The sequence below is a fragment of the Helianthus annuus genome, chromosome 8 (genome assembly GCF_002127325.2).
Source record: "Helianthus annuus cultivar XRQ/B chromosome 8, HanXRQr2.0-SUNRISE, whole genome shotgun sequence".
Taxonomy (NCBI): Eukaryota; Viridiplantae; Streptophyta; class Magnoliopsida; order Asterales; family Asteraceae; genus Helianthus; species Helianthus annuus.
Genome location: NC_035440.2, coordinates 27,366,870 through 27,394,066, shown reverse-complemented (window position 1 = coordinate 27,394,066; position 27,197 = coordinate 27,366,870). Strand labels below are relative to the sequence as shown.

The following is a 27,197-nucleotide window of genomic DNA, read 5'->3' as shown; positions in this document are numbered from 1 at the left end:
TGGTAATTAGGTAATAAGGAAACCCTAATTGAGACACCCAAGTAATTCTACACTAACCCTAAAATTTTCAGAATAATTAGAATCAGGATCAGGGCCCCTAAAACTCAAGGGGGTTAAACCCTAAATGATAATTATCTTCGAAATACGTTGTCTAAATTCTGAAATCTCAAAACAACGACTCAGCATGCCTATACCCACGACAAGGCTACCCTAGGCCATAGGGATGTGCCCCGCGATACGCGACAGGCACGGGTAAACCTGTCGCGACACGCGGGAGGTACCAAATTCGGGTATAAATAGGGGGGTCTGGGACTGAATCAGATTGCTCATTTCGACGTTAAAACTCATAATATACACTGAGTTATACGTAGATTATTATCAACCACACACTAATCACGAGGTGTTGCCGCAATCAGGGTAATAACTCGATCGCTATTACGATTCAACGTCCGATCGATTAGAACTATCCAACGATAGTCCAGGTGCTGCTCAATTGAGCTTGTACTTTGATTATTCGTCGTGATTTCGACTTGAATATTTGAGTGCTGTTCGAATTCGGACTATGCTCTGTTATTCGTTGTGAATCCGATTGAATTATCGAGTATTGCACTGATTAATCGTTGTGAGGGTTTAATCGCGTGAATTGACGTAACTGCTGTATTAGTTACTAACCTGCCTGTGTGTGCATTGTGTTAAACTAGGTATAATCAAGGCTAATCAGTAGGCTTATATCTATTGCTCGTTAATCTGCAAAGTGAGTCATTCTTCTTTTTAAATTGTTTTCTCACAGTTTGTGAGTAAGTATTACAATACCTCAAATTATTTTCAAGGTTATTGATGTGTGTAAAATGCAACATATAAAACACATCAATTAAGGCATAAAACTAACCCTTTTTAAGTACTAATGTTGGAAAAAGAGTGTTTTTGTCTTCCTTTTGTATTTTCAGGATGAAATGAGCTCAAAATCACAAAAGAAGCAAAAAGACTACTAAATCTACCATAAATACAAGAAAAGGAACAAAAGTGAACTGCCCGGACCCTCAACGGCACCTCCCAAGACAAAGAGAAGAGAAACAGAGCCTGAACACGCCCCGTGTCCAGTGAACACGGGGGCGTGCCCAGGAAGCAGCAGAAAAGACAAACCAGTAGAAGCTTCCATTGCTCACCACGGGGCCGTGCCCAGCGGACACGGGGGCGTGTTGAAAGTACAGCAGGCGCATTAATTGTAATTCGCAATTACAATTAATGAAGAGAGAGAATGTCAGACGGGCACGGGGCCGTGTTCAGCGAACACGGGGCCGTGTCCAGCGTTCTGTTCAGCCTATAAATAGAGGAGCTTGGCTTCATTCTCTCTCATCCCTTGGCACACCACCTCTCTCACACTTCATCCACCACCCACCACCACCATAACACCATCATCCACCACCATCATCCATTGTCCATCATAGAGTGTGTGAGTCGTCTCGGGATCCAAGATTGATCGTAAGAGTTCTTGACAATCAAGGCCATGTTTGCCTAAGTCTCTTACATCACTTGGTGAAGACAAGTGTTTAGTATAATACTTTTTATTTTTAATCTTTTGCACTTTTTATTTGGTTTTGTATTAATGACTTTAATAACTAGTTACTTATGTTGAAGGTGATCTTTCCTTATCGTTTGTCCGTGGTGTCTTGGCATTATTTTACTGTCTATATAAAATAAAAGATTTTCACCATTCATATCTCCACGGTCTATATGGAGGTATGTTGGCTACCTGGTCGGGGGTTAAGGGAACGGTTTGGTAAAGGTCTTGCCCTTGTTCAGCGTTTAGAGGTCCTGCTTGGGACCTGGGTCAAATTTAGTAGGATCTCCTTCAATGCCCATAGGTATTGGATGGCGGGGATCCAAACTCTTTGACCCCCTCATAAGCTAACTACTATTAATACTATAACCCGGCTATTTAGGACTGTATCCCTGCTGACTCAGACTACTTAGCCGAGGGTAACGTCACCGCCAAAAGCGGGGCCTACCATAATTTGCATTAATAACTTAATTCATTATCTTTCAATAATCCAACCCTTTAGGATTGTATCCTTGCTGACTCAAACTACTGGGTTGAGGGTAACGTCACCTCCGAAAAAGGGGCCTACTACAATAACTAAGATAATCTCTTAAACAAGTGCAAAAGTGCGAAAATAATCAAAGGTTATACTAATACACTTGTCGGATCCAAGTGATTCATCTTGTCTATCTGTTTTTTTTATATTATTTTATTTTTCAGCATTTAGTTAGTTTTTATTTTTCTTAGTTTAAAACATTTTTCTAACTTTTTGATTTGATTAGACGTTGAGGATAAACCGGTATTAAAAGCTCTTGTGTCCTTGGACGACCTCGGTATCTTACCAACACTATACTACGTCCACGATGGGTGCACTTGCCCATATGTGTGTTTAGTGTTAGTAAATATCGTGTTTTATAAATTTAAAACTTGGCTAAAAGTGTAAAAAGGGCTTAAAAATATATCTAAATTATATACACACCGACACACATCAAGTTTTTGGCGCCGTTGCCGGGGACACAAGGATTTTAAGAAAGTTAGGAATCAACGGCCTAATCATCTTTTTATTTTTCTTTAATTTTTTAGGATTTTTTTTAGATTTTTCAGCTTCTGCAGAGCTCAGCACGGGGCCGTGCCCGCTGAACACGCCCCCGTGCCCAATCATTGGAACTGGCAATCCTGTTTTATATCAGACAGTAGGCTGAACACGGGGCCGTGTCCACTCAACACGCCCCCGTGCCCAAGATTCAGTTGCTGAAAACAGAACCGTTTGATCCCGGCGGTTGGTAACTTCTGATACAAACATGAGTAATAGTGATTCTTTTTACTTTCGGCACTCTTATGGTTTGTGGTGTCAAATATGTGGAGGCGAACACGAGGAATTAAAATGTTTCTTCCTCACTTATAGGCCACACTATATAGACCCACCAATTCCTTGTAGCCTTAAGAGGGGCGAAAGTAAAAATAAACACTATTTCTCCCTCGAATGCGCCCAACCGGATATTCTAGGAGATATGCTCCTTGACGAGCTATTTCAACTAGAAGAACTACTTCTAAATTGGTCAAAAGAACTTAGGAAGGATTTCTTAGATCCATCCCTAGACGATGACCATGAGGAAATGTTGGAACCGCATTCTGACAACCTCGTTGCTCCCGAAAATACCTTTCTTCCTAGACAAGACATGGACGATAGTCGTCCCTGTGCCGATTGTGCCGTGAAGGACTCCCCATCGACCTCGTTCGGTGCATACATAGACCTGAGCGATTCGGCATACACCTTCTTTAACGAGAGCCCGGGAAAGGGTTGGACTTGTCCACCTAGAATGAAAATAGGAATTACCCTCACCGACAACCTCTTGCGTTCTCGCCTTAGTATAGGACAATTAAGGTATCTTAGGCACTATGGGGTTGTTCCAACAAGTCAGGAGCCACCCGATAAGAATTAGCTCCTTAATAAAGACAAACTTCATAAATAAGCTTTCCGACACGGGGCCGTGCTCGGCCAACACGCCCCCGTGTCCATTAAAAGATTCTCTTCTGATCATGACGTCAGAATACGGACAAACTGTGTCAGAATTTTCTCTGCACACGGGGCCGTGTTCAGCGAACACGGGGCCGTGTCCAGCAGGCTGTCATTTTCTATAAATGCAGCCAAAAATCCTGCACATTTGGACCAACTTGGGGACAGAGATTTGAAGGAATCTTCTCTCAAACAATCCTAGGTAAGTCTAAAAGAAGTTTCCAACAACTCATCTTGTCCTTTCCTCTTCTAGACATTTCCTTCTTCTTCATCTTTCTTCAAAAGCCACCATGAAAAGTTTGAAATTTCAATCTTTATGGTAGGAAGCAAGGAGTTTTGATCATGGAATCTTGGTAAAAACATGTTATGTAACATTGTTTAGAGTTATTTACTGTCAAAAAGCTTGCACAAACACAGAAAATAACTCGAAACCCCAAGGTTCCTTGCTCCAAAATTCTGCAGAAAGATGAACACGGGGCCGTGCTCAGTGAGCACGGGGCCGTGTCCAGAAACTGTTTCGTCTTATAAACTATTTTTGGTTTATTTTTCGTAGAATGGCGAGTGAAAACAGCGAAACATCATCCGTGCATTCCTCAAACAGCCGAAGGGGAAGGAGACCCTCCGTTGAAGCCACACTTGTGCACTACGTGATAGCACTAAGAGAGGCTCTCGACGAAATGACGTCCGTAGAGGAGGTCCTCATTGACCGTATCAACGATCTTACAATGGGATTGGAAAGCAGCTTCCAAGAGATTAACCTTTTGCACCAAAGGTTAAACATTTTGGTGGCACCTCCTATGGAACCAGTCCTTCCACAACAAGACTGGAACTTAGCACTCGGTATTAACAACCCTACCGGGTGGGGAGACATCCCCGCGGAACCTCCTATGGAAATCCCACAAGAAGTCCCGGCGGAAGTTGAAACTCCTCAAACAAATGCGAACGAGCCTTCCTTCCTCCTTCCAAGGGAGGTAGAGGAGTGGCTTGCCGACATATGAGGAAAAACGCATCCGAAAGTTGGAGCTCTACAAAGCCTTGTCTAACCAGGATCAGTAGATTCTTGGAAATTTTGCTAAAATTAAAATAAAACATAGGGCTAGAACTCCATAAGCTTACTATCTATGTAACTTTTATCTTTATGTATTATCTCTCTATTAGCAATGTTATGATGGTTTTTATGATTTATGGACTCATGGTGGTAATGGATGAAAAAGGGAACGAGAAAAAATGGAACCATGCAGAAGAACAGAACAAACCGACAAAAAATCTCCATAACAGAAGGCTCCACACGGGCCGTGCCCAACCAACACGGCCCCGTGCTGAGCCCCCTGCAGGAAATCACCCAGTTCAGGTAATTGGACACGGGCCCCGTGTCCATGCTTCTGTTTCAATTCTATAATTTTTGTTACTGGCACTTGACCACGGGGCCGTGCCCGGTCAACACGGGGCCGTGTCCAGAGTGCCAGTAACACAAATCTTTGTTTTTAAACACACTTTTACATATTCTAATCAGCCAAAAACTCTATTTTTGGACACATTGAGGACAATGTGTAATTTAAGTGTGGGGGGGATGCTAAAACCTTGGAATTTTGCAAAATCCTAAAACAAGCCTTACACAAAACTCTATTGGAACCGCTAAACACCCCAATTTTTTTCAAAAACTTTTTCAATTTTTTTTTTATTTATTTACTTGTCTTAGTTTAAGTTGGGAATAACAAGTCATAAAAGGGTTATATTTTTACAAACTTACAACCGATAGCGTCGTGATAAAAAGAACTAACATAAGAAAATTATGAAACGGTATAACAAGTCTAGCTAAAATTCGATTATATATGCTTGGTCACATTAAAAACCCATTCCCACAAAAAGTGAGTTTTGAGCCTTTATTGAGCATAAAAATACACATACTTAGATTAAATGCTCATTTTTCGTTTCTTGTGTGAATAGCCGCTCGGTCTTTACAAATCTAGAACTTGCCACGACGATACATTCCCGGTCCTTACCAACTTAAACCCAAGTAAGTAAATGATGGAGGCATTAGGACTAACTATTTTTCTTTCAAAACCATTATTTTTCATTTTTTTTTACCTACCCAAAATCCCCCTAGAAAACCCCTTTGAGCCTAAACCTTTCATTTCATTACCCCCAAAACAATTTTCTACCCACCAAAAACCTTTTTCATTTTTTCACCTTTATTTTAGTGACAAACTCGGTTTTTCATAAACATACCCTTTACGTGACGATCAAAAAAAAAAAAAAAAAAAAAAAAAATATGATGAAGTCAAAAACAAACATAAGCTACAAAAAGCTTGTTTGGAGAAATACTTCAAAAATAAATGTCACCAAAAATAAGGTATTTTACGAAAACCGACACTTGTTACGATTTTCGCCCTTTTTACTAACCACTAACCAACCACCCACCTTTAAACCCAAGCCTTCACCCCAAAAGACCTCTTGATATTTACAAAGGTAAAAAGTTAAAAAGGAGGAGGATTGATCGCTTGGCAAGCATATGGAAAATGTAAATCCGTGCCGCTCTCGAGCGATTCACTTAAATATACACCTTCGGCCGAGTGATTGAGTGATCTCCCGTGAGGTATGTGAACTTGTATATAAATGGAATTTTAATAAGGCATGCTATGCCAAATTTAGTAATTTATCTTATGTAAAGTTCAAAATAAACCATGACGAATAAGATTGTAAATAAAATAAAAATAGAACCTATACAAACCTTGGATTCCCGACACTCTAGGACAAGTTAAAAAACTTCCCTTCTACCTATTCCATTTGGGAGTGTAAGCCACATTAAAAGAGTTTTGCTTGAGGACAAGCAAAAGTTCAAGTGTGGGGGTATTTGATGTGTGTAAAATGCAACATATAAAACACATCAATTAAGGCATAAAACTAACCCTTTTTAAGTACTAATGTTGGAAAAAGAGTGTTTTTGTCTTCCTTTTGTATTTTCAGGATGAAATGAGCTCAAAATCACAAAAGAAGCAAAAAGACTACTAAATCTACCATAAATACAAGAAAAGGAACAAAAGTGAACTGCCCGGACCCTCAACGGCACCTCCCAAGACAAAGAGAAGAGAAACAGAGCCTGAACACGCCCCGTGTCCAGTGAACACGGGGGCGTGCCCAGGAAGCAGCAGAAAAGACAAACCAGTAGAAGCTTCCATTGCTCACCACGGGGTCGTGCCCAGCGGACACGGGGGCGTGTTGAAAGTACAGCAGGCGCATTAATTGTAATTCGCAATTACAATTAATGAAGAGAGAGAATGTCAGACGGGCACGGGGCCGTGTTCAGCGAACACGGGGCCGTGTCCAGCGTTCTGTTCAGCCTATAAATAGAGGAGCTTGGCTTCATTCTCTCTCATCCCTTGGCACACCACCTCTCTCACACTTCATCCACCACCCACCACCACCATAACACCATCATCCACCACCATCATCCATTGTCCATCATAGAGTGTGTGAGTCGTCTCGGGATCCAAGATTGATCGTAAGAGTTCTTGACAATCAAGGCCATGTTTGCCTAAGTCTCTTACATCACTTGGTGAAGACAAGTGTTTAGTATAATACTTTTTATTTTTAATCTTTTGCACTTTTTATTTGGTTTTGTATTAATGACTTTAATAACTAGTTACTTATGTTGAAGGTGATCTTTCCTTATCGTTTGTCCGTGGTGTCTTGGCATTATTTTACTGTCTATATAAAATAAAAGATTTTCACCATTCATATCTCCACGGTCTATATGGAGGTATGTTGGCTACCTGGTCGGGGGTTAAGGGAACGGTTTGGTAAAGGTCTTGCCCTTGTTCAGCGTTTAGAGGTCCTGCTTGGGACCTGGGTCAAATTTAGTAGGATCTCCTTCAATGCCCATAGGTATTGGATGGCGGGGATCCAAACTCTTTGACCCCCTCATAAGCTAACTACTATTAATACTATAACCCGGCTATTTAGGACTGTATCCCTGCTGACTCAGACTACTTAGCCGAGGGTAACGTCACCGCCAAAAGCGGGGCCTACCATAATTTGCATTAATAACTTAATTCATTATCTTTCAATAATCCAACCCTTTAGGATTGTATCCTTGCTGACTCAAACTACTGGGTTGAGGGTAACGTCACCTCCGAAAAAGGGGCCTACTACAATAACTAAGATAATCTCTTAAACAAGTGCAAAAGTGCGAAAATAATCAAAGGTTATACTAATACACTTGTCGGATCCAAGTGATTCATCTTGTCTATCTGTTTTTTTTATTTTATTTTATTTTTCAGCATTTAGTTAGTTTTTATTTTTCTTAGTTTAAAACATTTTTCTAACTTTTTGATTTGATTAGACGTTGAGGATAAACCGGTATTAAAAGCTCTTGTGTCCTTGGACGACCTCGGTATCTTACCAACACTATACTACGTCCACGATGGGTGCACTTGCCCATATGTGTGTTTAGTGTTAGTAAATATCGTGTTTTATAAATTTAAAACTTGGCTAAAAGTGTAAAAAGGGCTTAAAAATATATCTAAATTATATACACACCGACACACATCAGTTATAATTACAGGGATTAAGTCTTTGTAATCACCAAATTACAGCTGGTATGTGGGGTATTGTGCACATTACTATTTTATCACTCTATGTGAGTGAATATTACTCTATGTGAGTAATTATTACTCTGTGTGAGTACACCTTCACTATTAGGGCAACGGGACCCAATAGTGGTATGACCACAGTCACAGAAATGAATCGAGTGACAAATACCCATTCTTGATAATTGGTTGATAGAAACATTGTAATCGCTCTTAATACTGTAAATTATAACTAATGGGTCGTTTTAGAAAACAGAATGATTCACTCAGTATTTCCCCGCTGACAAAACCTTTTTCAAACATGTTTCAGGTGATCTGTGTGATCCAGGAAAAGTGCAGTAAAGCACTATCAAGCTCAGAGAAGTGGCTCAGTGTAAATAAACCAATAAAACGTATGTTGAAAAATAAAGATTTCTGTGTGAAATCAACTTATTGTAAATTATGGGATTTATCCCTTAAACTATGTGTAATATATTAAACGAGCATTTTCCGGTGAAAAGATCCTGTTGTAAAAAGACTTCCGCTGTCGCATAAATTAAATACCACGGGTACCACTGAAATCTGCATCGCGGGCCCCGACTCCGTCCAGGGTGGGTCGGGGGCCGCGACAAATGTGACGACAATTCGTATCGCCATTGTTTAGAAACACATCTTAATCGAGCAACACACTTTGTTGGTAGCCTTGATAGGATTTCGTTAGCAAACATTTGAAATTCAAGACGTTCCATCCTACAAAATATTTCATAAGAAACAATTGATGAGAATTATGTACTCGAATTTGTGAAGTAAGCAACCAAGTTGCATGAATGATATACAAAACATATAATAGAGCAAAAATGAATCGTACAAAAATGAATGGCAAATTAAAAACAAAACATAATGAAAGATACATAACCAAATCGAAATTCCGAATTGGAGATAATTACCTTTTCTCTCAACACAAATAATGTGAACAACTAAAATTTGCTTTATTTATAATTGCATTGGAAGGTAAACTTTATAATTAATGCGGATATTTTATTTTAAGAATATAATATATAAGATATAATCGATTAATCCATTAAATCCATTAAATAAGAAAATAAATCAAAATATTGTCTCCAAAATTAGATAAATGCACCATTCTGAACCATGTAAGTTTGGAAATGATGTACCTAATTATAATTTTAAATTCGACATTTATTAGAATAGATAAATAAGTGTAACTAATTTTATGTGATTTACCAATTTCCATATTTACATATAAACTATAAATTTTAAATTAAGAAAGTTTGCAAAATGATGTAGCTAATTGTAATTTTAAATTCGACATTCATTAAAATAAATAAATAACTGTAACTAATTGTATGTGATTGTGCAATCTCCATATAAACTATATATTTTAAATTAAAAAAATTTGCGTAAATTTAAACATAAGAATACAAAGTTTTATCTTCTATAATTTGTTTGAAAATAGTTTGTTCTATTTAAGATGTTAGATTAAATAAGGAAAAAAAATAATTAATGATAACATATACCTTATTAATCGTTATTCGATTAAGAAAGTAATTAGTCGTTACTATATTAAGATAGTCAATTCCTTGAAAAAAGAATTATAAATGGAATGATATATATCATTATTTTTTATCAAATTAATTAATATAATATGAAGATGTAACAATTATAATAAAATAATAGAATATTCGTAAGGTAACTTGTGCTAATTGATGAATTCCCAAAATTAATTAAAAAAAATAGTTGACTTATTTCGATTAAGTACCCGGGTAATACACGGGTGGCTAAACACCAAGTAAACACATAGAAATACTATACGTTTAAGAGTAAACTGTTATTTCGAAACCATAATATTTTAAGATTGTTGACCAAACGTCTAAGCGTTAAACAATGTAAGAGTCACAATGCCAGTACAATTTTGCACACGTATAGAAAGCCTAATTATGCTTAATATACTTTAATGCGTAAATACTTCATTATAGGTTCCTTCGAATATAAACAAAAATGATAGAAAGTACGTGAAGTAAGATAAATAGATGATAAACATAAAAAACTCACAAGCCATTGAATATCTCTTTATATACAACATTCATTGTTTTATTTGTAGGCCTGCCTTCATTGTCAAGTATTATTAACTTGATTCCATCTCGTCTTGTAACCCTGGATAAAGCTACGTACAATTGACCATGTGTGAAAACTGGTTGTCTTAAGTACAAACCAACCTTAGATAGTGACCGGCCCTGGCTTTTGTTAATCGCCATCGCAAAACATACCGTTATTGGAAATTGCCTCCTTTGAAATGCAAAAGGAATCTTTCTGTCCGAAGGTACCAAATTCATTCTTGGTATGAATGTCCGAGAACCAATATTTCCACCTGAAATTATCTCAGCTTCAATAACACGGCTGTAAAGTTTTGTCACCTTTAACCTTGTACCGTTACACAAACCATTTCGTTGGTCAATATTTCGCAACAACATTACTGGAACACCAACTTTAAGCACTAACCTATGATTTGGTAAACCAGAAACTTTAAGACCATTCAGCACGTCGGGTGAGTATATTTTTTGCTGATCAGCATTGCCATCTTCAGTAGGGCATAGACTGTCAGAACTAAGATACTCTTTTTCTTCACCTGGGAAAAGTGCCAACAATCTGTCGTTAATCTCGTGAACAACCTCATTCTTAGGCGCAAGTATAGCTCTGGTACTAAAGTAATTACGATCATTGTAGTTCTCCAAGATTGACGGATAGACAAAATCAATCAGGCTAGAAATTGGATCAGATATGCTGTCAATTAAAAGCTCAGGTGGTATTTCAATTATTGCTTCTCCATCATTGGAACCACCAACATTTCCCTCACCAACGTCCAACAACCATTTTACAAAATTACTGATCTCTTCAACTTCAGATGATGGTCTTCCAACGGTTAACCTCATGTTTCTAGTTAACGTCAACAACTTACACTTCCTCCACAGATAAGACGAACATAACGAGGCATTCACAATTTCTTGTCGTCCACCGTTTGGAACAACAGGTAATATTTGCCTAAAATCACCACCAAATACAATAACCTTTCCTCCAAATACAACATCAGACCTGGATGAATTAGATATATTGAAAATGTCATGCATAGTTCTATCCAAAGCCTCAAATGCATGTTTATGAACCATAGGAGCTTCATCCCATATAATGAGTTTGGTCTGTTGTAGTAATTTAGCTACATCATCGTCAGGTTTAATGTGACAAACGGAATCCTCATTAAGATTCAAAGGTATATGAAACCTAGAATGCGCTGTTCTTCCTCCATCCAACAGCAATGATGCAATTCTGCTAGATGCAACGTTTAATACGATCTCACCTTTTGACCTAATTGCAGCAGACAATGTTTTCCATAAAAATGTTTTACCAGTTCCGCCATAACCGTAAACAAAAAATACTCCTCCATTGTCTCCATCAACTGCGTTCATAATTTCATCATATACTGAACGTTGTTCATCCGTTAACAAATTCACCTGACCTTGATAAACATTTTGTAAATCTGTTCTGTCGTATGCAAGCTCTTCGTTAATCAATCGGCAACGAAAGTTATCTAAAGATGAAGTATCCGGGTAAGGCATTGATACAAATCTTCGAAGCGATGAATTATTTCGAGTTAAAAACTTCTCAATTTCGCATAAAACATAGTTCTTTAGTTGCTCATCAGGAATTGATAAACCTGTGAAAAATCAGAACCACATATAAATTTAATGGTAAATTTTTAGTAACTGTAACAAAAACATAATATGAAATTTATAATTTTACCTGAAACACGATGATACTTTGAGAATCTGTACAGAAAATCATCTGTCATATACTTCCATGTGCTTTCCCAGACTACTTCAGGTCTAGATAAAGTGCTTGACAGTAACATGGTGGCGAATAAATTGCGAATATAACCTGCGCTACCTGATATATTTGCTTCTTTGATGGCCTCAATGTACTCCGAGTCGTCATCCAACAAACCAAGCGCATAGCAAGCATCTCTAAAAGTATCGTACACTCGACCATTAACTGTTTTAATATCATCAAACGATGTTGGTCCTTTAACTTTGTTAAGAAGAATTCTTAAATAGTATGCTTCACCGGTAGACAGAGAAACGGAATGAATTCTTCCAATTGTTTTTCCTTTTATTCTCGGAACCCATATACACTGGTCAAGCTTCCACACATAAAAACGTGGAAACTGTACATATGTTAGTGTACGTGCAACAGGGTCGTTAGGATCTTGATTACGTTGCATCCAAGACAAAAACATTGATGAGTTCACAGATGGCTTGTTTAGCACCTGATTAACATCTTCATCAGGACCGAAACAAACTGTTTGTTGTCCAGGAAGATGGAAAGGCAACCTCATAATAGAAGGACTCCTATAATTAACTTCATTCGAAAAAAATCCTCCAAGAGGCTTCACAAGCCGATATATACCTACAATCATAATACTCTTTAATTTCATCATTTTCTGCTTGCTCGTTTTCATTATTGCTCGGAACCACAGCAACTGTTGCTCTATCAGGACCTTTATTAATATATTTGAACAAATACTTTATTGACACCGCTTGGTTGCACCATTCAACGTTTATATGCGCCTGATATCTTTTCAAAAGTTTTTTTGTTGTAAGGTACAACACTTCTGTTGTCTAACTCAATTCTATTTTTTAAAACGAAGGAACCATCATCTCTTCTTCTGTATAAGGGAAATCCGTTACAATCCAAGGTTGAGTAATCTTGAAATTTCTTAGGAAAACCTTTCAAACATTTTCTATCAACCATACATGGAGAACTCATTCTAGCGTTACCACATGGACCATGAATCATATGGTCTTTCACAAGCGTATATAGTTCCGGGTCTTGGTTTATATCAGGGATTTCTGCAGAAATAAACTGATCAACATGGTCTACAGTTGGAAGTTTGTAATCATTCTCCATGAATAAGCACATATGCGCATGAGGCAATCCTCGCTTCTGAAACTCAATAGTGTAAACAACTACACAAAAAGGTAAGAAACTGTTACTTATCGTTGAGATCATGTTCAAAAAAGTAAATTTAATAACATACCAGCTGAAGCTTTTCCAAACAAATGACGGTCTTTCAAATCTTTACAAATTGCATCCAACTTTATTTTAAAGATTCGCGATAAAATATCAGGCCTATCCTCCGGATTAAGATTTGTGTCCTTAAGAAACCTTTGAACCTCCGGCCACTTGGGATTGCAGGTAATGGTTATAAAAAAGTCGGGATAACCATACCATTTACAAATGGCAATGCGTCAATGTCACACCCCCAAAATACCACATGCGGAAACCCCCGCGAGGCGTGTGACGTACCAGGATCCAAGCCACTAATCACATAGAACTCATAAATGTATTTAAATAAAACTTTCATTCACTAGTATAAAGTGTTACAAATGTTACATGACATTCATTGTATACAGCGGAAGCATAATTTCTTTGTTAGGTGTTTCGTAAAACATGTGCATATAAACCATTAAGCTCGTATTGTGATTCCATGTATCTCGACCCATGACCACTCCAGCCTCCCAGATAGCAAGTTCCAAATGATATATGCCTATAGACCTGCAAGCATGCAGACAAGTGTGTCAGACAACGCTGGTGAGTTCAAAGTTTTGTTAACGCGTTTAGTTACCAGATGTGTGTTACAACAGTTCAACGTTTAGTTTTGATGTTGTTATTACTCGATTACCGTATGTGGCGACTAGATGTGAATGCCCAACCCCAATGCCTCCATTTAGGCATTGGTCATGATGTCAAGGTATCAAACAACCTTGAATAGATGTAAGGGGTCTTATATGTACACGATGTGAATGCCCAACCCCAATGCCTCTAACTAGGCATTGGTCATGAAGTCCAGGTAATTAGTTCACGCCCGTCCTTTCGGCCCGGTGTGAGGGTGCCAAACCTAATAGCGCTATCAACTAAATACCTCGTTGCTTCTTCAGCAACACGGTAGATGTACGGGGTCTTACATGATTTATACTGTGTTCAATAACCAACATCCCAATTAAACAGTTTACCCAGTATTCCCTTTAGAAACGTTTACCAGATGTCCCAAACCACCGGGACGCATGCTTAGAAAAGAGCAGTGAACTCACCTTAGATTTGCTCGGTATGTTACGTTACATTACCCGTTCCAAATTGACCAACCATACCCTAGTGTGGTTACCAATAACAGTCAGTTTGTATGCACATAAATCACGTATTCCACATTCAAATTACCCAAGTAGCGTCCACATAACACACATACCGTACGAGTCATAACAGTTCATCATGCAACGTAATAGTCAATTATCATCGCGAGAATTCATAGCAGTTATTAGGTTCCCATACAAGTTTACACTATAATCCACGTTTCAATACACACCAAGCAGGCTATCATTATTCATCATAAAAGTGCGCGACTATTATCATGCGGCCCTTTTTAGAGTGTGTGTGGTCCAAACAATTAACACTAAAGTAACAAGCAGCCCAAACATGTTCTTTTGAATTAACAGAATAGGACATCAATTCATGCACATATAGGTGGCCACTTGTTCCCTGTGTAGTACCTTATGTTACTAAAATTGTACATTCTTTATCATGTTTTTCAAACAACCAATTCACAAAACATGATCTGACAGATAGGACAAAAATCCACTTTTCATCCTACAACTTTCAAATCTATAATGTCCAATTTGTACCTTGTGCATGTTTGGTTGTACGTTACCATCAAAACACATTCTTAGGAAAATATGAATGGCAATCGCCAAATAGACAACCATCACCATTACTGTCATGCAAAATAACTATTTGGTGTTTTATTCTTTATTTATTAATCATTCTAGTGTACATAAACCAGTTGTAATATGAGCATATCTAGTTGTACCCTCATGAAAACACAACAACCAATTCGAACATCAGGCATAAGATTCATCACCTTAAACCTTTATTCCAAATCACTCACATTTCATTCGAAAATCTAGAAACCCACCTCCGGTCGTCTTTTAACATTTTAGCATGCAAATAATTTTAAAAGGTGGTGTATTCCCATCACATAATGGCGCAACCAGTTAAGTTTCGGACCTTTAATCTTCAGGGCAAATCGCAAAATCATCATCATCATTTAAAAAAATAATCATTATCATTTAAAACTAAATCATCATAAAACAGAATCATAATAAATCTTTCAAGAAATCATTATCTTTTCGATTAGCATAACAGGTACCATTATCATCATATAAAGCAAGCTAACAAGATTTATCATAATCATCATTCATCACGTAAACATGAAGTCACGCAAGCGGTTCCTAATCCTTTGTTCTAAACAGTTTTAAACAGTTTCGAGAAGATGGTTTGACAACCGAGTTTAAAACACGCGAAATCTAACCTGGATTCCGAAGTCGGATTAGTGTGCGTGGTGAATAAATGAAGCTGAAACGGGGTTCCGGGTTGCGGAGGTGCGAGCTGCCGACTAATCTGCCGGAGGAGGACGATGTCGGAGAGAACGGAGAGGGATGCGGTTGTCGGAAACTTGATCGGAAAGAAGATAGCATGAACGGAGGTGTTGCAGGTTTTGGATTGAAGGAGAAAGGATTAAGGTGAGAGAGACAGAGAGAGAGCTTCGATGGATGGGATTGTCGTTGCCCACAAGGAAGAGAATCGAAGGAGTTAGGGTTTTGCAACACAAGGTGTGAGAGGTAGCGTGTATATACATACCCGCATGCATAAGGGATAACAAGGTTGGGCCTGGTTTGGGCTGCACGACTTGGATCGAGAGCTAAGGGAGTTTTGAGTGCCATATAGCATGTTTGGGCCAAGTGCTTGGGCCGGCTAAGCGTTTGGCCTTTACATAAAATTCATAAAACCCATCAACGTGCAACCCGACCCATGAGCTTAAAGCGTCACTCACTAATAAGTTCCAAACCCACTAGTAACGACTAAAAAAAAGTTCTCAATCCACTAGTAACGATAACCTTTTAAGGCATAAAGATCATATCGATATAAAATAAAAAGATCGTGGAAATCAAATAACACTAACCTTGAGAACTCGGGCTGTCACATTATCCCCAACTTAAAAGAAATTTCATCCCGAAATTTGACAAGTAATCCAAAGCGGCACGGTGTTAAATCAGGATGACTATGGATTTTCCGCAGGTACCACATCATCCCCAACTTGGAAGGGAATTTCGTCCCGAAATTCGTCAATGACATCCAAGGTTGAAACAACCGTTTGAACAATTGAGGATACTAGAACTTCATCCGATCATTGCGTTTCCATGTGAACCCCGGTCTACGTCTTGAGCTACCACGAACACTCACGATTGAAAGTCGGTTATGTTAACGAACCTTGACTTCCTAGTCCATGTCTTTCATAGACTCCTTTACCACTGCAACTTGTCTAACAAAGGTATCACAACTGTTTCATCAGACAAACACTGCCTTAGATCCGAGACATAATTGACATCGCGCACGTTACCCAATTTGTCGGGTAACTCGAGTTTGTAGGCCACGTGACCGATCCTTTCTAGAATTTTAAATGGCCCAACATAACGCGGATTAAGCTTGTCACGCTTCCCAAAGCGTACCACACCCTCCCAGGGTGAGACTTTCGACATGATACAACGAACTCCCAGTGTTTTCTATGCTTTATCAACTTTTCTAACGGTCACACGTTGCCGCCAAACGATTTCCGATCCAGGCAATCCCATCCAAGGGTTTCGTGTACACGTCCTAGGTCTGTGCTTAGGTTGTCACCCACCTTAGTCCAACAAGGAGCTTGGCATCATCGCCCATGCAATGCCTCAAATAGAGCTGTCTAAGTACTAGAATGGTAACTGCTGCAATAGAACTCAACCAAAGATAAATGTCCTTCCAGTTTACTAAAATCTATCCCACACGTGCTCACAGCATGTCTTCGAGTGTCAGGATGGTTCGTTTACTCATACCGTTTGCTCTACGGTGATAAGCAATGCACATGACTAGTCGTGAGCAAAAATTATCGTGTATTGCCTGTCATGAATCAGGTATAGCTCAAAATCAGAAGTAACGAGAGTTGGCACCTTGTGCCTAAAACCGTCTATCTCAGAGGAGCATTCACAGCTTGTGAAGACTCGACAGTTTCCTTGATTGCAAGATAGTGTGCTGGTTACGTGAGACAATCAACGATCACCCAGGTGATAATGTTTTCGTTTCGAGTTGTAAGTAGACTAACGACAAAATCCATAGCAGTCTGTTCTCATTTCCATATGGGTGTTTCTGGTTGCTGATACTCACCTTGACCTTCCCACAGGTCAAACGTCATACACATACATTGCTAGGTGGGTTTTCATGCCCAATCACCAGTACAAAATTTATAAATCCTAATATCTCTCATCAAAACCCAGAAGACTAGAATATCGACGCCGGTGTGCTTTGCTCAACACTAGTTCCCTATAGTTGCCATATAATGAGACCCACATTCGATCCATGAGGTAGCGAGTATCGTCCGACCTGCCAACGGTTGCTTCTCCACGCCCCGCTTGGGTTCAACTTGAAAATTCTCTTCCTTCAGTTCTCCAGTTTGAACAGAGCGAGTCTGATCAGGCAAGATAGAATCGATAGTGAGCTGTAAAGGTACACGAGAGGCCCTTGCGATTGGTCTAAGTAGTGCATTTGGTACCGTCCAAGTAATGCCTCCAACTTAAATCCAAAGTCCATGGCTTCCACCGCAGGTCGTGACTCATGCAACTCTCCTCCGTAAATACACTACGTACGTTACCATTTTCTCGTGTTTGCATTGGTGTGCAACTGAGACTCTGATTCAGACCATCATGGTATACCACCAGATCACCCGTACCCTTGGGTAAAGATGATGCTTAGTGCATTGTAGTATTAGGTTTCAATGCTGAAAATACGTCCTTCCGTTTCGTTTCCCCACGAATACACGGTACCTTGCTGTGCTAAATGGATCAAGGCTGCGCGATCTTCCAAAATCCCGTGATGAATCTGCGATACTATCTAGCGAAATCGAGGAATTGTTGTGTCCCCGAATGATTCTTTGGTGTCGATCAAGTTCTGAAAAAAAAAATGGATCTTAGCGAGATCCACGTGTGTTCCCAATTCGTTGGCTACGTGACCAAGAAAGTGTACTCCTCGAGTCCTGAAGTCACACTTTGATAGACCTCGCGTGGACTTACTCCTCCCCTAGGAACTCTATGATAGGATACAAGTGCCATTCATGGTGTTCCTTTCTCCTGGAAGTGATTCCGAGCGTCATCATAAACACGGTTGACGAATCTGGCGAGATGAGGTTCTCACATACGATTCATGTGGTCCATAAAGTTGCTGGTGTATGGGACAACTTGAATGTCATAAACAGAAAATCGTAATAGCCGCACTGCGTTTGAATTACCGTCTTAGGAGCATCCTCCTCTTGGACTTCCATCTGATGATTGCCCGATCTTAAGTTAGTTCCCGCGTAGATGATTGACTCTTGCAGCTGGCCAAGCAGTCCGTCAATACATGGTCGAGGCAAACGGTTCTTAACTGGGGCTCCCCAAAGCGAAAACTGGGTTCGGCAAAACTCCTGTCCAACAGTTTCTATGGTTGATTAGACAGTTCTTGCAACCCTCCTAGTGCAAAACAGTAAGGAGTACGAGTAACTAGGGCTGCCTCTGGCGTGAGATCAAACTGAGATTCTACCTAACAGTTGTGGAAGTACACCTGAAAGTCCCTCGGGTAGCACACCGAGAGGAATCACGAACAATAGGTGGATCCTCGATCCTCTTTTCCTTAACCTTAACATCGGTAGCGGTTGCTAACATAGTGAGGTAATCGCTCCGTAGACACTTTTGGACCTCCATTGCTGAAATGATGCTAACCTTTATACCACTCTGACACTTCAAAGTATAAAGTGACGCAAAATTTCCTTCCCACAAGATATATCCACGGGATATCTAGATAACCAATCTACACAACTAGGCATCGAAATCATCAAGGATAGCAGAAGGAAGGTCGACGTCGAACACTTGTCCCACAAGCTCGCGTTTGCATCCCAACGAACATACGAGGCTTCAATTGACTTGCCCTCAACCGGTTCCACAACAAGTTCGGTTTCGAAAAGCATCAGGGTTATACAGAACTGAGAAGAAGCGATTAGTTACCAAGAATGTGCAGGCCACCATGTTGCTATAATCCTAGCGTTGCCTACTCCAATCCTAAATGTCCTTCCACGAGCATCATTCCCAGTGTTTGTTGTTTTTGATGCGAGAATTTCTAGTACTGTCGTCGTTCCCTTGGTTGTGTGTCGTCTTGAATTATCAACTGCCATTACATGCCGTAGGCACCTTCATTTCCATACTGTAGGCTACTATTACAAGTACCTTGATGTCACGATAGCTGTTGCCTCTAATGTTGTTGCTTGAAACAGGACCTTACGATCCTTCACCAACGATGTCCATCTCTTCATATTTCGTGCTAAGTTCCAAGGTGCTACTCGTTGTGTTGGAAGTTACACAGTCCACATCCTGGTCGATTGTCATCGTTTATGTTTCGATTGATTCATAAAAGTCGGCTCCCATAAGTTGCTGACTAGAATTAAGGATTCGTTTGGAGTCAAATCGTTGATGTTCATTGTCAATAATTGGAGTCGTTCAAATGCTGAAGTCGGTAAAGTACTAAATTTACCCTTATGCCCATCGTTCTTACAAGTTGACTGGGTAAAACACGGTATGTTTCCAGAGTGTTACAGGTGCGACCGCCCTTCAGGGTCTGAGACGTGAGTATATTGAGTTCCAACAACAAAGAGGAGTGAGGGGGAAAGAAAAGGGGTATAAACCAATCATTGACGCTGCAACATCCACTTAGGGACGTTCGTACAAGCACCTAGCATTCTACATAGTTCGCTAGGCGTTCAAAGGGACGTTCAAGTAATACTCGATAGCATCGAGATTCAAAAGGATTCAGAGAGAGGTGAGAAAGTCACATTCGAGTAGGAGACGATCACTGTTATGACTCCTATTAGTTTGTTACGTTTCACACTGATCAATTAACAGAGTGGAACCCCTTCTTCACTTGTTAAGCCTCACTGGGACTCGCATGCACCCCACATTATTATTATGTGTGCACCCACAATAATATTGTGATTTGCATGCTCATCTCAGCTCCTCCTAACTCATGTCAAATGGTTCCTCAAACTTAAGTAGCAAACAAGGAACATCACGAAACGTAAGTCATGAATGTTTAGGGAAATATCACCCTATCAGTCACATAACACATGCAAGTAATACATGAATTCATATTATTGTGCTAAACGTGCAACCACATTTAATATCATATGTAAGTGTTCACTAGTTATGCTAGTTATGCTGTGCAATGAGTAAACGAGAGACGAACCTTGCTATCTGGAGCTGAGTGTCATGGTCGTATTCTTGTTTTCAGAACTGTTTGGTTATAGTCTGGTTTTATAAAAACGTTTTATTATTTTTTTTTAAACCAAGTTCACTATAACCAGTGGCTCTGATACCAAACTGTCACACCCCCAAAATACCACATGAGGAAACCCCCGCGAGGCGTGTGACGTACCAGGATCCAAGCCACTAATCACATAGAACTCATAAATGTATTTAAATAAAACTTTCATTCACTAGTATAAAGTGTTACAAATGTTACATGACATTCATTGTATACAGCGGAAGCATAATTTCTTTGTTAGGTGTTTCGTAAAACATGTGCATATAAACCATTAAGCTCGTATTGTGATTCCATGTATCTCGACCCATGACCACTCCAGCCTCCCAGATAGCAAGTTCCAAATGATATATGCCTATAGACCTGCAAGCATGCAGACAAGTGTGTCAGACAACGCTGGTGAGTTCAAAGTTTTGTTAACGCGTTTAGTTACCAGATGTGTGTTACAACAGTTCAACGTTTAGTTTTGATGTTGTTATTACTCGATTACCGTATGTGGCGACTAGATGTGAATGCCCAACCCCAATGCCTCCATTTAGGCATTGGTCATGATGTCAAGGTATCAAACAACCTTGAATAGATGTAAGGGGTCTTATATGTACATGATGTGAATGCCCAACCCCAATGCCTCTAACTAGGCATTGGTCATGAAGTCCAGGTAATTAGTTCACGCCCGTCCTTTCGGCCCGGTGTGAGGGTGCCAAACCTAATAGCGCTATCAACTAAATACCTCGTTGCTTCTTCAGCAACACGGTAGATGTACGGGGTCTTACATGATTTATATTGTGTTCAATAACCAACATCCCAATTAAACAGTTTACCCAGTATTCCCTTTAGAAACGTTTACCAGATGTCCCAAACCACCGGGACGCATGCTTAGAAAAGAGCAGTGAACTCACCTTAGATTTGCTCGGTATGTTACGTTACATTACCCGTTCCAAATTGACCAACCATACCCTAGTGTGGTTACCAATAACAGTCAGTTTGTATGCACATAAATCACGTATTCCACATTCAAATTACCCAAGTAGCGTCCACATAACACACATACCGTACGAGGCATAACAGTTCATCATGCAACGTAATAGTCAATTATCATCGCGAGAATTCATAGCAGTTATTAGGTTCCCATACAAGTTTACACTATAATCCACGTTTCAATACACACCAAGAAGGCTATCATTATTCATCATAAAAGTGCGCGACTATTATCATGCGGCCCTTTTTAGAGTGTGTGTGGTCCAAACAATTAACACTAAAGTAACAAGCAGCCCAAACATGTTCTTTTGAATTAACAGAATAGGACATCAATTCATGCACATATAGGTGGCCACTTGTTCCCTGTGTAGTACCTTATGTTACTAAAATTGTACATTCTTTATCATGTTTTTCAAACAACCAATTCACAAAACATGATCTGACAGATAGGACAAAAATCCACTTTTCATCCTACAACTTTCAAATCTATAATGTCCAATTTGTACCTTGTGCATGTTTGGTTGTACGTTACCATCAAAACACATTCTTAGGAAAATATGAATGGCAATCGCCAAATAGACAACCATCACCATTACTGTCATGCAAAATAACTATTTGGTGTTTTATTCTTTATTTATTAATCATTCTAGTGTACATAAACCAGTTGTAATATGAGCATATCTAGTTGTACCCTCATGAAAACACAGCAACCAATTCGAACATCAGGCATAAGATTCATCACCTTAAACCTTTATTCCAAATCACTCACATTTCATTCGAAAATCTAGAAACCCACCTCCGGTCGTCTTTTAACATTTTAGCATGCAAATAATTTTAAAAGGTGGTGTATTCCCATCACATAATGGCGCAACCAGTTAAGTTTCGGACCTTTAATCTTCAGGGCAAATCGCAAAATCATCATCATCATTTAAAAAAAATAATCATTATCATTTAAAACTAAATCATCATAAAACAGAATCATAATAAATCTTTCAAGAAATCATTATCTTTTCGATTAGCATAACAGGTACCATTATCATCATATAAAGCAAGCTAACAAGATTTATCATAATCATCATTCATCACGTAAACATGAAGTCACGCAAGCGGTTCCTAATCCTTTGTTCTAAACAGTTTTAAACAGTTTCGAGAAGATGGTTTGACAACCGAGTTTAAAACACGCGAAATCTAACCTGGATTCCGAAGTCGGATTAGTGTGCGTGGTGAATAAATGAAGCTGAAACGGGGTTCCGGGTTGCGGAGGTGCGAGCTGCCGACTAATCTGCCGGAGGAGGACGATGTCGGAGAGAACGGAGAGGGATGCGGTTGTCGGAAACTTGATCGGAAAGAAGATAGCATGAACGGAGGTGTTGCAGGTTTTGGATTGAAGGAGAAAGGATTAAGGTGAGAGAGACAGAGAGAGAGCTTCGATGGATGGGATTGTCGTTGCCCACAAGGAAGAGAATCGAAGGAGTTAGGGTTTTGCAACACAAGGTGTGAGAGGTAGCGTGTATATACATACCCGCATGCATAAGGGATAACAAGGTTGGGCCTGGTTTGGGCTGCACGACTTGGATCGAGAGCTAAGGGAGTTTTGAGTGCCATATAGCATGTTTGGGCCAAGTGCTTGGGCCGGCTAAGCGTTTGGCCTTTACATAAAATTCATAAAACCCATCAACGTGCAACCCGACCCATGAGCTTAAAGCGTCACTCACTAATAAGTTCCAAACCCACTAGTAACGACTAAAAAAAAGTTCTCAATCCACTAGTAACGATAACCTTTTAAGGCATAAAGATCATATCGATATAAAATAAAAAGATCGTGGAAATCAAATAACACTAACCTTGAGAACTCGGGCTGTCACAGTCAAGATAGTTTTGCATCATATATCGTGACCTGCCTGTAAACGAAGATGGAAGGAAAATACGTTTGCCAACCTTAGACAAATCTTGTTGGCCGTTATATCTTAGTTTTCGGATATTCTCGTATGTATCAGACCTGAGATCATGTTGCTGAAATCTTATAAAGTTAAGTCGCTCGCTCTCAATCATCGTATAAGCATCAACCAAGAACTGTTGGAATAACCGTAGAGAATTTAGAATCAATGAAAACTGGTTACTACGATCTTGTACACGATACGCAAAAAAAACTCTCTCATTTTACAATTCGGACGTTTCTTGTTAGTAACATCAATGACACCCCTATGGGGTATGTCAATTCTGTAACCGTCATCTCCATACGGAAACAAAATAGGATACTGAAGTGCAAGATAGGAAGGATGCAACTCACTTATTCTTTTTAATGACCCTGTTTGTGTCTCGACAACGATATCTCTATTCTCAAGAGCGTTATCAATATCTCTAACAATAAGAGCAGCAACCTCGGAGGAAGTAGGTAAGTTATAAGTCCGACCATCTTGTTCTCTTTTCCCAATAAGGCGAAGCTTTAAAGTAGTATTAGGATTCTGTTGGAAGCAATCTCTAACCATCCTATAAATTTTCACAAGCACATTGTTGGTATCCAACATTGCTTTGATTTGTTGTATCAGCTTATTATCAGTTTCGTCTGAAGAGGTTGATGAGGAAGCATCGTCTGAAGACCTGTTTCATAAAATTGAAATAGTAAGTAAATATATACTCAAAATAAATGTTATTAAAAAAATTAGTTTATGCATGGTACCTAAAAACTGATTGCCTGATTGCCAACTCATTTTCAGTATCGTATATGTATAACTGACAAAATTTAGGTTTCCCTCCGTTTTCTGGCACAAGACTACCAATAGAATGATAATTTTCACCACTAATTCTGTAGCAAAAAGGAGCATTACCAGTATTAACGGTCTGGTCAACCTTACCACCCATTGACGTAAACGCGAACATAGAATTGTAACGTTGAATGTTCTTCAAAAAGTGCCTACTTTCATTGTCATTGGACATGAATAGACTTTTATAATAAGGTGTCGCAGATTTGTAATCAGGTAACACAACTTTGGCATAACCACAACATAACATATGGCATATTTTGCCACCCTCTTTTCTTCCGCTTCCTTTCTCTGCATCCCATAACTTTGCATAACAAACTTCACAAGTAATAACTTGATCACCATGATCCAAATAATCTGTTAAAACATACAACATTAGAGTTATATATACAACATTCATTACAATAATAAGATATACATATTTAAGACTTGGTATTTTAACACTATGTAGCACTACTTATCACCAAACCTAACATGTAGAAACACCTTTATAAGGATCTCGTTCTACGGTTTCCTTTGTGGTCAAGTCGATCATTGGTATAGGAGATGAAATACATGGTTTGGATACCAACTTACGTTTCCCAGATGATAGCCTTGGCAAATTACAGTTCAATGATGATGTGCGGGTGGTTGATGTGATGCCAGTTGAAATATTAATTCGAAAACCATTTTCTCTCGTTGTCAGATTGCTGGTACTACAACTAATGTTACCTAGTACAATTGACAAAAAGCATACTCAAAATATCGATGCAAAACAATACAAACATAATAAAATATAAATACATTAAATTAATAAATTACTTACTTGTTACCATACTTGACGGACTTGGAGTAACATTATTAGCCACATCAGGAGTGGATTCAAAATTGTGACAACCAATAACATTGACTATGTTATCCGATGTAACACCTATGGTAGTAGATCTTCTTTTGTCAATAATAGATCTAGGTAATCGCATGCTATCTCTATCCTTGTTTTGTAGAATCAGAGTCACTAATAGAAAATATTAAAGCACCCAAAATAAATTCATTGTCACGTATTTATACAAAAGTTAATTATTTCTAAACGTAATTAAAATAATATATAAAAAATTAAACCAATGTATAGCCTCTAAAATAACATACCATCAGGTGAAACTGGACGATGTTGTGTAACACATGGAGTGGAAGTGGAATTAATATTGGTGGATACAATATTGAGGGATGACGATGTAGTTCCTCCATTTGATCTCTTATTATCCAAGTATAATTTCCTTAATTTCCTTCTATGAGATGCCTCGTCTCGAGTAACAATTGGGAGGACAGCTAACAGAAAATCGTAGACATATTGACAAAAATTATAATCAACAAACAAAAACAAATCAAAAAAAGTTAGTTGTAAATAAAGAAAGGATAATTTTCATTTTGTTATAAAAATATATAGCTAAAATAATACCATTCGTTATGCTTGATAAAGGTCTTCTGCCTCGTCGAACTTTGAAGAGACATAAATAAAAAATGGAAGAATTAATAAACAATTCAAGCATAATAGTTAGCTAACTAAGTAGGCGTAAAATAATCGAAATGGACAATGAAAGAAATAGTGTTATACCGTTAACAATGTCGGTGGATGTGTTTCCATTTCGGTGAACTGCGCATAAATATATATATATATATATATATATATATATATATATATATATATATATATATATATATATATACATATATATATATATATTCAAATAGTTGTTAAACTAATTATCATGTGCCCGCTAATTTTAAAGTTATTGTTTTTTAGAATTGAGCAGGAAAAAAACTATAAAACTTTAAATAAGTTACCATCCTGAGTGTTTTCTTTATCAATGTCATTGTATACGGAGTCAATCTTTGGTCGTTTAGGCATTGCTGGGAATTTAAAAAAAAGTGTTACATTAAAGAGTTGGTATGTTGGATCACATGTTAAGTAATATTTAATCAATCAAGATTAATATATAAACTGTAACAAACCATTATGGTGGTAATTCTGTACATCGATCTACATTTTATACGGACTCATAAATCATAAAATTTATGTAAACGGATATAAACAAAAAGCAGTTGCACACCAGTGCATATCAACAATAGAATGAATTCACATTAATGAACAAAAAATAATATGAAAAAAATAATAATTTCTAAAAACAAAATAAAACAAATAAATTATATAAATAAAGTGAGTAGTTGGGAACAATAAAAACAGAACCAAAACAAATTATATAACTTCTAACTAAAAGGAGAAATAATAGTCTCTATAAATAACGCTCCATTAACTCCGTTAAATGTATCAATATCTTGTAAATAATGCAACTCTTCGTCCGTTAGTTTAACGGTAACCATATGTCCCTAATCACTCATTAAAATCCATGTGTTGTACTCCATTATATGTGGTTGGTGCAGCCTACTTTGGAAAGAAACTGTTTGAGAATTCTGAAAAGATAAAACCTTATGCCATACTTCACCTTCGAGTTTGAAGAGTTCAACAATAAGCTCTTCAGGTTGGGAAACAACAAACATGTGAATATTCCGGTTTAATGTGATAAGATGCCCTTGGCTAGGAATAAGATCTTTAGTCAAAGGAAAATTAATAAGTTTGAATGTTTCAGATAAAACATCAAAAGCAACTATAAACTTCTTTCCAATTACCCACCAAGATTGTGAAACAATGAAGTATACAGTCTTAGCGGATAGTGTTCCAACAAACCACGCATAAGAACTTGAACCAAAGTTAGTTGTATTGATGAATTCGACATCTCTCCATATACCAAAACGTCGAGAATAGACACTTGCAAATACATTATTGTATCGACGCTTGATGT

General features: G+C 38.4%; 1 protein-coding gene across 1 annotated transcript; it reads right to left on the bottom strand.

Annotated features, from left to right (window-relative positions):
- Nucleotides 1-10,194: 10,194 nt before the first annotated feature.
- LOC110869784 lies at nt 10,195-26,245 on the bottom strand. Its single transcript, XM_022119007.2, has 10 exons — nt 26,182-26,245; nt 25,486-25,665; nt 25,166-25,354; nt 24,835-25,071; nt 24,294-24,717; nt 23,722-24,199; nt 23,443-23,671; nt 12,925-13,164; nt 11,942-12,604; nt 10,195-11,855 (listed from the first exon to the last, which is right to left on the bottom strand). Exons 1-10 carry the CDS (start codon nt 26,243-26,245, stop codon nt 10,195-10,197), a joined length of 4,365 nt encoding a protein of 1,454 aa, XP_021974699.2.
- Nucleotides 26,246-27,197: the final 952 nt, after the last annotated feature.